This window comes from Acinonyx jubatus, chromosome C2 (genome assembly GCF_027475565.1).
Source record: "Acinonyx jubatus isolate Ajub_Pintada_27869175 chromosome C2, VMU_Ajub_asm_v1.0, whole genome shotgun sequence".
Lineage (NCBI taxonomy): Eukaryota > Metazoa > Chordata > Mammalia > Carnivora > Felidae > Acinonyx > Acinonyx jubatus.
The window spans coordinates 57,520,345-57,535,588 of NC_069384.1; the positions used below are offsets into that span (position 1 = coordinate 57,520,345).

Sequence of the window (15,244 nt, forward strand, 5' to 3'; positions counted from 1 at the left end):
GTTAGTCAATTATTCCCAATTATCCTCTGAAAAGACTGTATTTCCAGGCGATGCTTTCGCTAACAGTTTATGGGCATCCCTTGCTCTTCATACACTTGCCAAGGCTGTATATTATCAAAATTCTTCAATTGGCCTGATTAATTGGTGTTTAATTTGCTTGTCTTTAATTATGCATGAAGTTGGGCATCTTTTCATATTTTAGTCGTTAAGTTGTATTTTGACCCACTTCTTCACGTTCTTCAATCATTTTTAAAAATTGTCTTGTTTTTACTAAGTAGTGAGAGTTATAAGAAAATTAGTCTCTTATCATGAGTGGTCTTCCCCTTGACTTTACTCCTGATATTTTTTAGATATATAAGAGTTTAAGATTCACAGTTAGTCATAATTATTACTTAGTCTCCTGGCTGTATATTGATTTTAAAATGTCTTCTGAATTTGAGGATTTCTTAAATGGAATTGAAGGATAATCTTCTGGTGTTACTTTTTTCACATAAGTTAGGAATCTTTTTTCAATGAAATTAAAAATTGTTCTACGTCTTTTCTAGAAAGGTCATAAGAGAGCCGTAATAAGATATAAATTTTATCGGAATAAAATAAACACACAAAAAGTGGTAATAAGGAGGAAAAAACAGAAACCATAATCACAAGAATTTACTTAGTTAAATAGACAGGATTAGGTTATTAAGTAACTCTGATCATTAAGTTCAATTCTGAGATTCATGGCAATTATGGCCAAAGGATCAAAAACAAAAAAGATATATCAGTTAAATTTTTCTTATAAGAGGGACACAAACCGGTCAAGAGAAAGACTTCATCATGATCCCTAATTCTGGAGGTAGTTTATCACATGGAGTATAGTTCAGGGGGAATTGGTGTGTTTGTTTTGTCTTTGGCCACAACAAGACCTTTTCAGTGTTCCTAGTTAGCAGTCCACATCTACCTTCTGAGTCCCTTCTTCATCTGCATTAGGACTCGGAAATGTGCAATCCTTCTTTCTCCTGATGACCACATTGACCTTCCTCATTCTCAGTGGAGAGCAGTTCTGAATAGGACATCTGTCTCTATTGCCAGAATGTTGTAACTGTTAGAAACTAGGATCTGGGGGGCAAATCAAAAGTCGTTTGTGTTCAGGCAAAGTAAATGGCCCACCGTTTGAAGACGTGAGCTGTTTTCATCAACCACTGGGTTTTCTTTGAAGTCCGTGGCTTCCTTTACATTTAAAATCCTTTCCCATTTCTTCCATCATGGACAGCTGCCAGATTTTTGTTAAAACAGTAAGCTGTGTGTGTCTCTCTCTAAGGACAATCTTTAGGGAGACAGGTTTCCTCCTGAAGAGGGCTGTGACAAGAAAGCTGCTGGTGTGTAAATGGGCGGATCATGGCAGATGTTTTTAATTGCTCAAATATGCTTTTGTGGAAAAGGAGGCCTCTGAAGCTTCCAGCAGCCTCCGTTGTGGCAAGACATATAAGACCGTGCATCCTTTCGAGACAGGAAATATCAAAGGCACCTCCGGTTACAGGCAACAGCTTAGACAGGCAGCAAGTGAGGGGGATGAGTTCCAAGGAGGGAGGTTTGCATTTATTACTTTTTGGAGACAGATATATGTTACTTCAAGACAACAGACAGAAGAATGCTTTCTTAAAAGTCCTGCCCATTTGTTTTGGACGCTTTTCTCTTAGACATCTGCTCACTGAATTCCTGGCTTAGCAAAGGACAGTGTTTGTTATTAATCGATCTAAGGATGAGTGGAGAAGAATGTGAAAACACTCTAAGCTGCTTTAAGGAAATGAAGATTTTAATGATATTTAGGAAACCTGAGATTTACCATTCTGGAACTTGTTTTACCTAACACTTAAAGATACTGATGACCTTAGAAATAGGCTAATTTTAACTGGCTTTTGTGAACTTGTCTTCCTCCCCCTGAGGTGAAAGCTGAGAGTAGCTCTCTCTTCTTTCTCCCTTTCTTCCTGTCACGTTGAGATGGGATTGGCACACGGCACCGTGTATGTCTGTGCGTGGCATCATGACCTGACCCACACATATTGTGACATGATTACCACAAGTTTAGCTAACATCCATCACCTCATTTAGTTATTTGAGAAAAAAATGTTATTTTTCCTCGAGAACTTTTTCATTCTTCTCTTTTTAGTAATCATTCTGTCTACAGTGGACAACCCTCACACTTGTAATTTCCTCTGGTTGCAAGAAGTTTCTAGGAAGAGATTGGGGGGGGGAGGGGGGAAGGAAGCTACAAAGTGTCTTGTTCCTACTCTCCCTCCCCTTTCTCTGTGGAGGCCAGGTTACCTCAAAGAAGGGATATTTAGAGATGTTTATACATGTGTAAACAATATTTTCATCCCATTCTATCACAAACCATTCAGAGTTTTAGAATGCCTTTGGAAGCTATTGCTTTTTTATAAATAACAAAAAGAACAACCGTTTCCTAGAGAGCATTTATTGCTATAAACAGCCTCTCAAGTTGTCTGTTATCAAATATGCTGATGGTGATAAATTTTTTAGAAACTTTCAGTTAGACATTTATAATTGCACTGTTCTCTTTCTTCACCCACTGCCTGCTTAGAAAGTTTGTAGTTATGCAGATTGTTCAGTTTTTGTTTTCTCCTAATGCTTTACTTCCACCAAGTGAGAGAGATATTTTTAAACCCTGTTGGCGGTTGAAACCTAATATGAAATGTTGACCCAACAGGATACTGGCCTTCTTGAAGCTTTCCTGCTAGGATTACACGTCAGTGATTTCAGAATGCCATTCACTGTTACAGGCGTCCCTCACGCCCTAAAACGGGCACCTGAGTATTAGGACAATGAGATTCATTGTCTGTGATCAAAAAAGGTCAGCAGTTGTTTTATTAATTGGTAAAATGCTGCATTGAAGATGGCCATTAAAGGGCTAAATGTTAAAGCTTGGAAGGTCCGCATACCTCTGCGAATCAACCGGAGATACTGTGGCATTTCAATTGTTTAATCTCTGTGAGGAGCAGTGAAGTAGGGTAAAGAATAAAGAATATGAATAAAGAATATGACATGATGGCTATCTTCCTAAAGTTATTTTTAGGATCATTAAATAAATGAACTTAGCACGGCATACCAAGTGTTAATGATCTCTTTGGTTAGTATGAATATTCTTTGTACCGATTTATGAGTAATTTTCAATAATTTACTTATGGAGGCTGCTGTTTTCACTGTGCAATTGTGAAATTGTTTGATGATTGACTTACTAATGAAAAGAAATTATTTCTTTTTCAAAGAGAGATAGAAATTAAGTAAATAATGTGCCAATCCCCCAGCACCCCTTGACCTACAGAGAGACTGATCTCTATCAGGTGGTATCTAGGGTGACTAATCGGAAATTCCTGAAAGAAGAGGCTATTTTCAATTCACTCTACTCTCTTCATAAAACAATAGGCAGTCCCATTTTGGCTAAATGTGTATGATCTAAAATATTTCTTTATTTCCTGGGCATTTGTTGTAACTCTGTTACACCTAAGGGGTGTAAGTATGCCCTCTCTTACTTAATTTCTTTCCTGACTTTCACTTTCCTTTCCAAGGGAACACAGGTTTTTCTGTGAAGTGGTTTTATAAATGATAACCAGTGTGCTATTTTGTGTCATAAAAGCCCATCGGCCCAGGGAGTGTCTTAAACATTAGACGTGAAGAAAGTAGTGTAGGATAAAGACAGTTAAGTAGTGTGTGAGCACAAGTGAAACATGACTTTATATTAAGTGTGTAGTTTCTGGTCATCTGGGGAGTCACTAAAGTAACGAGGTCTTGTATTGTCATGGTTTTTCACTTCATGGAACATTTCGGTGAAATGGGCCAAGTGTATCGTGTCCTCACTTTTCCACCATGTGTTGGAAAAGAAACAAATCAGCCTGAATACTCATCTGCAGATAAGCCTAGTAGTGGGACGCAGTAGTGAGGCTGGAGATTGAAGAGACCATTGTAGGAGATGTGCTCACTTGGAGACGGGAGAGAATATGGGGCTTGGCGTGGGGGTAGCAGCCTGTTCGAGAGATCCCTGAGGAAGATGTCAAAAGTCTTGTCTAGCTCTAGTTCTAGTTCTTTGCCATGCCAAACTTTCTCTATAACCTTAGAGCAGTCACTGTAATTTCTATGGACCACAACCTCCTCATCTGTAAAATCTCTTAGTTATTTCAGCTTTAAAAGGGTATGAATTGGTAAATTTAAGTTGGTTTGTATGAGGTAACTTAAGAACCTTACTGCTGGGGATCTGTGAGAAAATGCACGATTCCAATTGAACAATCACAAGGATGCTTTTAGAATTCCAAGAGGCACAGAGACTGTGAAACACTAGACTTACTACTGGTTTATAAATTGGGAAATTCTGGCATGGAAATGTGAATAGCCCTTTTCTGTGTTGATTAATTGCAGACCCCAGAGGGTATAAATGAAGAACAAAGGATTCAGGAGTTGGCAGCAATGGAAGAGACCCGGATAGCAATTCTGAATAACCTCGAGGAACTTGAACAAAAAATCAAAGATATAAATGACCAGATGGATGAATCTTCCAGAGAGGTATAAACCAGGGTTTGACTTTTTACCCTTCTCTTTTTTCCTCTCTTTCCTTCAGCTTAAAAATATTACTACCTATTAGGGCATAGGCTTTGGAAGCAGAATACAGAGAAATCAACATGAGTTAACATTTTTTTTTCAGTGAGTCCTGTATAGGGTAAAAATACCTTTTTTAAAATATTTCCTTTTTCCTTGCCTTTTTTTTTAAGTCAGATGAAACAAACATATGAAGCCATTTTTAACGAACTCTGGGTATAACCAGTTTTGTCTTAACTAGTGTATGCTTTCTGACTTTCTACATGCAGATCTCAGCTGAGGTCCCATATATTTAGGTCTCCAAGTTCAAATCCAACAAACACTTTCTGAATATGCTCACTATGCGTTGGACATCATGTTGGTACACAGGGGGATTTGCATATGAATCAGTCCTTGACCTCGCTTCTGGGCTTTGTAGACCAGAGAGGAAACAGACACATGGTCTATTACTGTATCTCCATGGAGCAAGAAAGAACAAATGATTCTGCCTAGCATGTTTATACTCACAGATGATGCAGATAGCTATAAGTAGAAGGGTACTGCTCACCTGTCATCTTATACACAGCCCTTGGATGCCCCTCCTGCTGACATTGCTAAGAATGCATTGCTTGCATGCTGACTGGGTGTAATTTTCACCTCCCATGCTCTGTGGACAAAGAAAGACAAGGCTGCTCCCAAGATGGTTCGTGCTTGAGCCTGAATCTGAGCAAATCGGCAAAATATTATTGAGAAGTAAGCAGAAGAGGGGTTATAGTAGAAAAATTAAATGATAGGTAGATTTCTTAGTGAATATATTGTGGGCTCACCAGCTTCCTTACGTAGGAATTTCGAATCTCAACTGGACTCTCAGAACTGTTCTCTAAGGCACCAAAGTCCGGCTGATAACATAGTACTTTTTGAAATTTGTAGCCGTTAAAAATGCATCTCTAACGTGGGCAGTTGAGAATCTCTCTGAAAGTGAAACACCTCTGAGCTTTGTTTTGTGTCCCCAGTTGGATATGGAATGTGCTCTTTTGGATGGAGAACAGAAATCTGAAACAACTGAACTTATGAAAGAGAAGGAGATTTTGGATCATCTAAACCGGAAAATAGCCGAACTGGAAAAGAACATTGTCGGTGAAAAGACCAAGGTAAAAGAAAAGTATATTTGAATGCAATCTTTATGAGTAATATGGTGGTTCTATTTGTTTGAATTTAAATGTCATATGAATTCCCTTGGTTTTGGATTTGTGTGTCATGCTCCTACAGACAGTAGTACCAGAGGAAAGTCTTAAGATGAGGTAAGTTCTTCCCAAAGAACCGTCAGGGACTGAGCAGCAGGTGCTAAGGGAGTAGAGCCCATGAAACTTTCGAGCTGATAGGAAAGCTTCTCCTACTTGAGATGAGTGACTTAATTGCTTTTTTCCAACAGTCTTGCTGCTCTTCTGATTGTGCTGTGTTTTTTTTTAAAAATGGTTTTAGTATACTAAACTTCTTAACCACTGGTATCCTATAGGGGATGACTTAAGCATATTTGAATACGGTTGTCTTTTTTTTTTTTTTGTCATTTTTCTGGTTGTTATTTTCTCTGGGAAATAGTTTACTTACTCTCCTACCACATTTGGAGTCAGTGATGGCTAAACTAAGCCTAAAATTAAAAAATGAAATTCCAATTTAGGAAAGAGAAAGCAAACGAACTTTAACACGTTTTTTTCTTTTTTCCTTGCTCACCATCTTCTTTACTAAGCCAAGAAAAAGACAAAAAATTCCATTTGAGCAAGTTCTAGTAGGCAAGGATTTCTATGTGGAAGGATTTCTGCTGAATGCGGCTTCCTTTTTTAGGCTCTTCTTTGTTTGAGACCTATAAATAAGGGCATTTGATCTTGGTGCCAGAGAATGAGCTCAAAGTGATATTGTCAGAAATTGATGTCAGACTAAAAGCTGCACATCAATTTCTTGGTTGCCTGCTTGTCAAGATTAACTACACAGCTTTTTCACATTAAGTTTTATGTATGTTCCTTCAAGCTCCAGGCTTTGAAACAGTAAAGAATCCATTTGGGTAGGTGGTATGTATGTCTTTAAAAGCTCAAAACCAAGTCAAAGGATTAATTGTCTAGATCTGCACTTAAGGAGGATGATGCTTTTCAAAGATTCTGCCCTGATACAGCAAGGAACAGTGGGAAGCAGTAGATGTGTTTGTTTGGGGTGCTTATTAGTATTTTACTATTTATGTCATACTGGAAAACTCATGGGATATAAGATAGGGTATCATGTATCTATGAGCCTCTCTGCCTTCCCCATCCATGTAGCATGTGGTTATTTATCTTTGTGCAGCCCACATATGGCACGGCCCGCAAATTCTGTTTGTCTCCATCATTAACATGAGACAGAAAAATGAAGCAAGTCGGGTCGATGCTTAACCCCACTTCCCAGGGAAAGTTGTGTCATATTCTGTGGCCCTCAGGGCATAGTAGACCTCCAGGAACACAGGCAGAAACAAGAAAGGAGGCCACCTCCATCCTTCCTATTATTGTGTTGGTAAGCCTGACAGACGCTCTGCATAGGAGAGGGGACAGTGGAGGCTTCAAGTGTGGGATTGGCCCTTGCAGCTGTTGGGGGATTCATTAGTCTTAGAAAGTTGGATTATTGTCTGTCATCACACGATGTGAAAAATGGCAGAAACTAGCTTTGGGATTCCAGAGAAGGATGAGGGAAGTGGAAACAGACCGGGTGAGATGATGTTATACATACTTTTGACAACCAAAGTCAAATAGAGACTCAGCACCACTTGGCAGCATTATCGTGTTTTTCAAAGAAACTTAAACCATTTTATGACATGGCTATTTCATTCTTTTACTCTACTCAAACCTCTGGTCCATTTTCCTCCCGCTGAGATGACCTCACCATCTACTTCCCTGAGAAACCAGATGTATCCCATCCCTTCAAGCTAAGGAGGGTTCCCTCTTCCCCTCAAAGATAAGTGCCTTAAAGGTCAGTTCTTGTACCCTATCACTCCATTGTGAGCCCTCTTCCTCACTTCCTGATTTACCATTCCCCCAGATGCAGTTGGCTGAGGCCCCCACTATTCCATCAGGTTTGTGCCTGTTAAGACTCCTGAAGCCCTAGGTGCCACCCACCTCACTGCATGCTTTTTAGTCCTCTTGTGATCAGACTTCCTGAGCAGCATTCAAGACAGGGGACAAACCTGTGTCCTTGCCCTGGCCCCTCCCTGCCCCACCCCTTGGCCTCTGGGTGCCCCCTCATCTGGTATTCCTTGTCTTTCTCTTACTCATTGTCTCTGACTTTTCCAACTGAGTTCCCTTTGCTTGTCCCTCTGCCTCTATACAACCAGTTGTTAGAGTGTTTGTCTCTGAGCTGAACCCTCTTCTCTTGTAGCCTCACATTCTTTTATAGCCACGGCTTCCCATCACCTGTATATGCTGGTGACTATCGAGGGTATGTCTTTAGCCTACAACCCTTTTCTGAACTTCTGACTCCTATCCAGTAGCCTACCCGACATCTACACTCAGAAATTTCACGGCTATTGCCAAGTGAACACTCATAATGAACTCTTGATCCTTCCCCTTGTCTTCCAAATCCCTCCCCGGCCACCCACCCACCCCTGCCTCCCCCCCCACCACCGACCCCCGCCCTGGCCTCCCCCAGTCCTCTTCTTCCTCCAGTTTTCCCAGTCTGGGCGATGGCATATAGAGCCACCTCTAGGTCCAAATAGAAACCTGGAGGTAGATCTTGACACTTCTTTTTCTCCATCACCCTCACATTATAGTGATTCCAGAAAGAGTTCCCAATTACTTCAGCCTCTCAGCATCTCCTCTAACAGCCTTCTCTTCTAAACCATCAGAATCTCTTCTTTAGTTAACATTCCGTTTGCTTTCCTTTAGTTCCTTCTCTTCACAGCAGTGAGAGTGATCTTTAAAAATACAGAAATTGGGTCATGGTGCACCTGGGTGGCTCAGTCAGTTAAGCATCTGACTCTTGATTTCGGCTCAGGTCATGATCCATGGTGAGCGTGGAGCCTGCTTGGGATTCTTTCACTCCCTCTCTGCCCCTCTCTCATTCGCTCTAGATAGATAAATAAATAAATAAATAAGTAAATAAATAAATATTAGATCATATCATTCTGATTTGTGTTCCAGCATATTTTATATAAATCTTAATTCCTGAGCTGGCGTGGGCCTTTCTGTCATTTTCCCCTCCTTCATATGATGTGCATGGTGGCCTTCTTTCTATTTGTTTAGACAGCCATCCTCCCCCACTTCCTGCCAGATCTGTTTCCTTGCAGATCTGTTTCCCATGCCTGGAATTCCCTGCCCCATATTCCATATCTTGTCGGTTCTGTCCTTCAGGGCGTAGGTTCATTGTTAGCTTTTCAGAAAAGCCCTTTCAGGCTGTTCCAGTCCGGAGTGTGTTCTCCCTGTTGTTCTTTTAGTCCTTTTACAAATCACATTGCATAATTCACATTTGCTTTGGGCTTGTGAGGTATTGATCTCCCTCTCTAGCCTGTGAAATAGAGCAAGGCCCCGCTAGCCACTGTTTACCCAGCTTACGGGACATGTTAGAATACCACCCAGCATGCGTTGGGAATAGTGTCCCTGCGTCTCCTGCTAACAGTGAGTCCAGGCTGGGCCTTAACAGAAACACAGGGCCAAACACCTGCTCCAGAGCTACGCGCTGCCAAGTTCAGGCCATCTGGGATGGTCTGCTTATGTGCACATGCCAGTGGACTTCTAGTCAGGCTGCCATTGGAGTGTAAGACAGAAGGAGGAAGTGGCCTTTGCCCTTTTGGATCTCGTTTCCTTTTCTACACACCTGTTGCTGCTGTCAGACATAAACTGTGGAATGAGAAAACCAAAACCTGAAAAGATATCCCTGCCAGGCAAGCTCTGCTTCAGATGTTGATGGCACATCCTGTGAGCCTTGTCCTAGTGTTTTGGAGACAAGGCCTGGGGCCATAGGAAGAAGGCTTAATAACACCTCAGATTTCAAACACTGATGTGAAATTATCGACATCGTTTCCTTGGCGATCAAGGCCAGTCTTTACTATTGTCTCTTACCTGCTTTGGGGACTGTAATTCTGTTTTACCTATTTGGTATAAATGAATGTACAGGTATCACTCGCTGCGAAAGTTCACGTTATGCCACTTCACGTTTGTGCAAGACCTCCATTAGTGCCTGTTTTCACTAACTCAAAGGAACCACAAGAGGATTTGAGCTTTTATGAAAAAAGGCAGGAGGTGAAAACAGACTTCAGGTGTGTACCGCTCTCAGCGTTTACCCCGCAGGAAGCAGCAGTCAGAGTGGCGCCCCCAGGCGCCCTCCCCGGGAACTACAGCAGCCTCTTAGCATCAAGCCCCCACCTCCTGACCATTTATGTCGTGCGTCAAATGAGCAAGATGTGTCCTAAGGTATCAGAAAAACCTAAGAGAGGTTATTTGGGGGGGGGGGGGGGAGGTGTCTGGGAATGCTTAAAACCTTCCCCCTATAAATTAGTGGTAATTGCTTCTTTGCTTTACACCCTTTATGCTTTATGAAAGGTTTCATAGGAGCCCTCCACTTTCAGGTACAGGGGGAAACCTGTACGTTATAGATGACTACTATTCATTATGTGTTACCATATAAAATATAAACTGTAGACATATTTATATATACAATATAAAACAGAGACCATGTGTTCAATTATATATTTATTGAACATTTTTGCAGAGGCTCCCTGAGCTCACTTTCCCTCTGCCCTCATGGGTTCCACTGTCAAGACCATCAAGACGTCCATTTCCATGCGGCTCTATACCACCTGCCTGTCATGTCCTCAGACAGTAGCCACATCACACATAGAGTCTCTAGGAACACGGATAAACCATGCACAAATACAAGTATCGGACTAGAACATAAGTCCAGAGAGGATATTTATTTGAAGAAGTGGTAAGCAAAGAGGCCATAGTGTTTTTCTGGGGTGAGTAAAAGGAGAGAGAATTACTAATCTCTGCCCTAGTGAACCGATTCAGTTTAATGAGCTTGGTGGCAGAGCACAGAAGCCAGCAGAACCATGAAGCTCAGTTCTGGTGAAGGCCTGGTTGTGGACTGGCTTCCCTTCTTTCCACTCTCCCCCCACCAACTTTCCCCCTCCGAAACAAAGCCCAAAGGAAGGGACTGCTGAGCAGGTGCGGACATATGCATTTCTTTATGTAGGTTTCCTTCTGGTTTTGCCTATTTCTGACTACATTAAGAACCCAAAACTAAAATAGTTTTCCAATTTCCTCTACTTTATTATAGAGGAATTGCAATTTCCTCTAAGATTATTCTCTTTGTCTCCTTTGGCATACAAAACTCCGTAGTTGTACTGAGGTTCAGTAAAATGGTCAAGGAGGGGCTGTGCGTCCGTAGTCTTGTTGAAGAATCTTTCCATTACCCGGATGCTCATCATAAAGCTCAACCATTCTTTATTTTAGTATCTGTCCCCACACAGATAGATTATGGCGTTTTGTGGCTTTCCTGGCCTGTACGTTTTCATAACAAAACAGGCTTAAAAGTGTGAGTTGAAGCTTAAATCACTCTATGCCATACGCCATGTTCCACAATGAAATCTCAAGTTATTTGACTCATTTTTCTACAATAAGCATATATCATTGTATCTTAAATGGTTAAATTTTATTCCCCATTATTATCTTGCCAAAGTACCTGTTACTTCCTCTCCATCCTTCCTTCAGAGCCAGGGGAAGACAGAGAGCCTGGCCCCGAATTCCTCAGCAAAGTGTTAATGCCTCTTGAGTACAGAGTGTTTGCCAAGTCACAGTCATGTTCAGAAGGGACCCAGCCCTTCCCGTGCCTCTTTCTTACATTTCCAAGTCAGCTCCTTGGCTAGAGGAAGTGGAAGTATATTGTGGGATTTGGGGATTAAATCAACAGGATTCCAGATTAGGGTTATTTTTTCTGGCAGTTGTTTGATTATATAAATCCCTAGTGTTCTAATTCTCCAGTTTTTTTGATACTAAACATCCATCAATTGTGTAATTAAAATGTCAAAACCAGAGGGGGAAAAAATCTTAAGAAAGGAGTATAAGGATGTGTCTCTTTAGAAGCAGGCAGACAATGAGTTCTCAGCTCCCAACGTTTGTTGACATAGGTCCATAATCTTTTCTCTGCAATTCTAAAATCTGAAAAGTTTTGTGGAGGGAAAAAAAAAGTCATTTTGTAAGATCGGCACCAAAAGGTAGTTGGTTGCAAAACCTGACTTTGACTGATATTCACACTTGCGTGAATATTTGTAAGTAGCTGCAGAAATTGAACCATGTTTGATTGCAGGTACTGTCCCCGGATCTTACTGGAAATGCCTTTTAATGCCTGTTCCCAGATCTTATTGGAAATGACTTTATATGAACTGTGTTACCTCTGTAAAATTCAGAATATTCATAAATCTGGAACACATCTGGCCTTAAGAATTTCAGATACGTGATTTTAGACCTAAAACAATTGCCTAACCTATGAACCTATGAGAATGCCTACCTACCAAGCCACAGGGTTTAAGAACTAGAAGGAAAGGTGTTCTCAGGGTATATGGAAAGGACTTTGGATTGACTGCCCTTAGAAATGATGGCTTGGGTACTATGAATTTTAACACATCACTGTAACAACTCCAAATCTGACCCAGTGTTTCATGAAACACACTCAAATACTTTAGTATGTGCTGAGTTCTGTGCTAAACAGTTTGGAAATTCCAAAGGTGGGCCTTAAGTCTTAATAAAATCTTTATTAAGCTAATAGGTTGCCAGATTTAACAGCAATTATATATATAATATATAATATATATATCGCCTATATTTATGTGTGTGTATATATATCCTATATATATATATGTGTATATGTATATGTATATCATAAATACATGCCATCTTATAGATATTTACATATAAACATAAACATAAATATAAATATAAATGTATAGGATGCTCAGGTACATTTGAATTTCAGATAAACAGAAAATAATTTTTTGGTGTAATTATGCCCTAGGCAATATTTGAGACATACTTACATTAAAAGATCATTTGTTTTTTATCTGAAATTCAGACTTAACTGAGTGTCCTCTATTTTATCTGGCAGCCCTACAAGCTAATAAAGTAAGCATCTTTTTAGAGTAATCTTGAACCATCTGCTTACCAAGTATTACTTACATGTGGTAAAATTATTTTTTCTTTGGTATCCAAGAATTTTCTGTGTAATATTGAGATTCAAATAGAGCTAGCAAGTTAAATTTTGGTTCCTTCAAGAATACAACTTAAAAGAGAGAAAACTTGTGTTACTGTCTTCTAACCACATGTCCAGCAAAATAAGTGGTCCTATGATGAGCTTTGGATTATTCAGTTCATTAAGAATTATTGGTAATTCATGTGTACAAGTTCCAACTATCTAGGGTGAACCCATACACATTCCTGATCGTTTGTATGACTAGAAGAGGGTCACTTTGCCTCTGAACTTGAAATGCATCATCCCTCTCTGAATGCACCGTGGTTATTGGAATCTCACAGTTCTTTTGGTTTACTTGAGACATTTAATCTGAATGTAAAAAATCACACAATTGCGGTGTTACTTTTAAGAGGCGCCTTTTACACTATAAAGTAAAGGTGCTAAAGTCAAATGTTTTAAGAGCAGTCGTTGGTGCCTTGTGTATTAATGTCCCATGTCTTCATCAGAAAAATCAAATTGTTGGGCCACCTGGGTGGCTCAGTCGGTTAAGCATCTAACTTTGCCTCAAGTCATGATCTCATGGTTCCTGCGTTCAAGCCCCACATTGGGCTCTCTACTGTCAGCACATAGCCTGCTTTGGATCCTCTGTCCTCCTCTCTCTGTCCCCCCCTCTCAAAAATAAATAAACATTTAAAAAAAGAAGAAGAAAGAAAAAGCAGATTGTCAATTGCCTGTGCCTCTCACATCATCTTAGTTGGCTCATTCAGTGGTTTCCAGCCTGGCTGTGTATCAGAAAACATGGAGGGATTTTTAAAATGCTCATTCCCAGGTTGCCTGGGTGGCTAGGTCGGTTAAGCCTCCTACTCTTGACCTTGGCTCAGATCGTGATCTCATGGTTCGTGAGTTTGAGCCCTGCATCAGGCTCTGCTCTGACAGTGTGGAGCCTACTTGGGATTCTCCCTCTCTCTGCCCCTCACCCACTTACGCACCCTCTCTAAATACATGCATACATGCGTACATAAATGAAATACACTTTAAAAAAAAAATGCCCATTCCCTAGCCTTCTGCTCCTGGCTGTCTGACTGAGTGGAGACCTGGAAAATAGTATATTGAAAAACCCACCCAGGTTTTTCTAATGTAAAGTTGGGGCTAAGAACCAGAAAGCCAACTGGGCTGTATTTTGTGAGGACAGTGATCAGGCTCCCTCTTTTCTCTACTTACAGTCCCCTTAAATATTTACTGAGTGAGTGAATAAACAATTCACCATGGAAACAAATGTAAGTCTGATTTTATATACTGACTTCTGCTTTAATTTGCTGTGAATAATTTACCTTTTAGGCACATCCATCTTAAATATTAAAAAAAGAAAAGGCAGAATCTGGCAATGAATTTGTGACCCAGTTGGATTTTGCCGGTACAGGAAAACAAGTCAACTCAAGAGCAGTGCTAACATAAGCAGCCATGTCTCCAGTGAGGTCACATTCTGGTTTTGGTCGTGTAAATGCGCCCTCGTACATTGGGTTTTCCTGGAGTATTCCAGTTCCTTGTAGTCTTATTTTTTCAACAAAGTTAAATCTGTTAAATTTACTTAAGATTTATTAAATGGGCTCATTAAAATTTAATAAATTTATTAAAAGTTTAAATTTTATTTAATTTAAAATTTGTCACAATTCACTTAAATACATTTATTTCCTGAAAATAAATTCGTGACTCCAAAAAAAATGTTATGCTTCCTGCCAATGTGGTGTTTGCTGTGCCTATAGTAATTAGAATAGGTGAGTTTGCCAGTTTAAATCTGGGGAAAGGAAATAACACCAGTTTTCATACCTTACGTGTCAAAAGCAAGAATCTCTGACCCCTGGAATGCCATCAATTTGCCTGTGTATTTGTCTTTGCTGTAAAAGGTGAGATTTTCAGTTCTGATTAACTGGTTGCCTAGAGCCAATTTTCCCTTGGCAACTTCCTGGACAATAAATAGAAGGTAGGAATATTAATTTCTTTCTGGCTGGCACGGGAGTGATATCACCTCTGTGGTCCTCTCGGATTTATGGCCAGGCCCCAACTGCCACTAGACCTTTCATCCTTCCTTTGCCCTAGCTTTGGCCCCGCTAAGCTTTCGCTCTGAGACCCAAGTAGTGGTCACAGCATTATTGGTAAACCAGAGGAGCTGCGGGAGGTTCTGATGGTGCCCGCTTGCATAATTCTTCTAATTGCCCCTTTGTATGGAACTGCGAAGCATTTTCAGCACCTCAGAAGGAAGGCACTATGCACACAGAAGGTACTTTTTATTCGCTATCTGTGCTTATTAGTAGTAATAAAAAATTGAAAAAATTAATTTTAAAACTTGAGAGCATGAGAAGAATACTTTGGGGGAGCCTGGGTGGCTCAGTCGGTTAAGCATCTGACTTCGGCTGAGGTCATGATTTCACGGTTTGTGAGTTCGAGCTCCACATTGGGGCTCTGTGCTGACAGCCCAGAG

General features: G+C 40.4%; 1 protein-coding gene across 16 annotated transcripts in view; it reads left to right on the top strand.

Moving 5' to 3' along the window:
- The window catches only part of PHLDB2 (pleckstrin homology like domain family B member 2), a 226,997-nt gene that overhangs the window by 161,605 nt on the left and 50,148 nt on the right, over positions 1–15,244 (top strand). For all 16 annotated transcript variants that reach the window (XM_053220826.1, XM_053220828.1, XM_027077706.2 and 13 more), the window contains 2 exons: positions 4,411–4,554; positions 5,580–5,717. In XM_053220826.1, the coding sequence (XP_053076801.1) occupies positions 4,411–4,554; positions 5,580–5,717 (282 nt within the window). The remainder of the gene's footprint in view (positions 1–4,410; positions 4,555–5,579; positions 5,718–15,244) is intronic.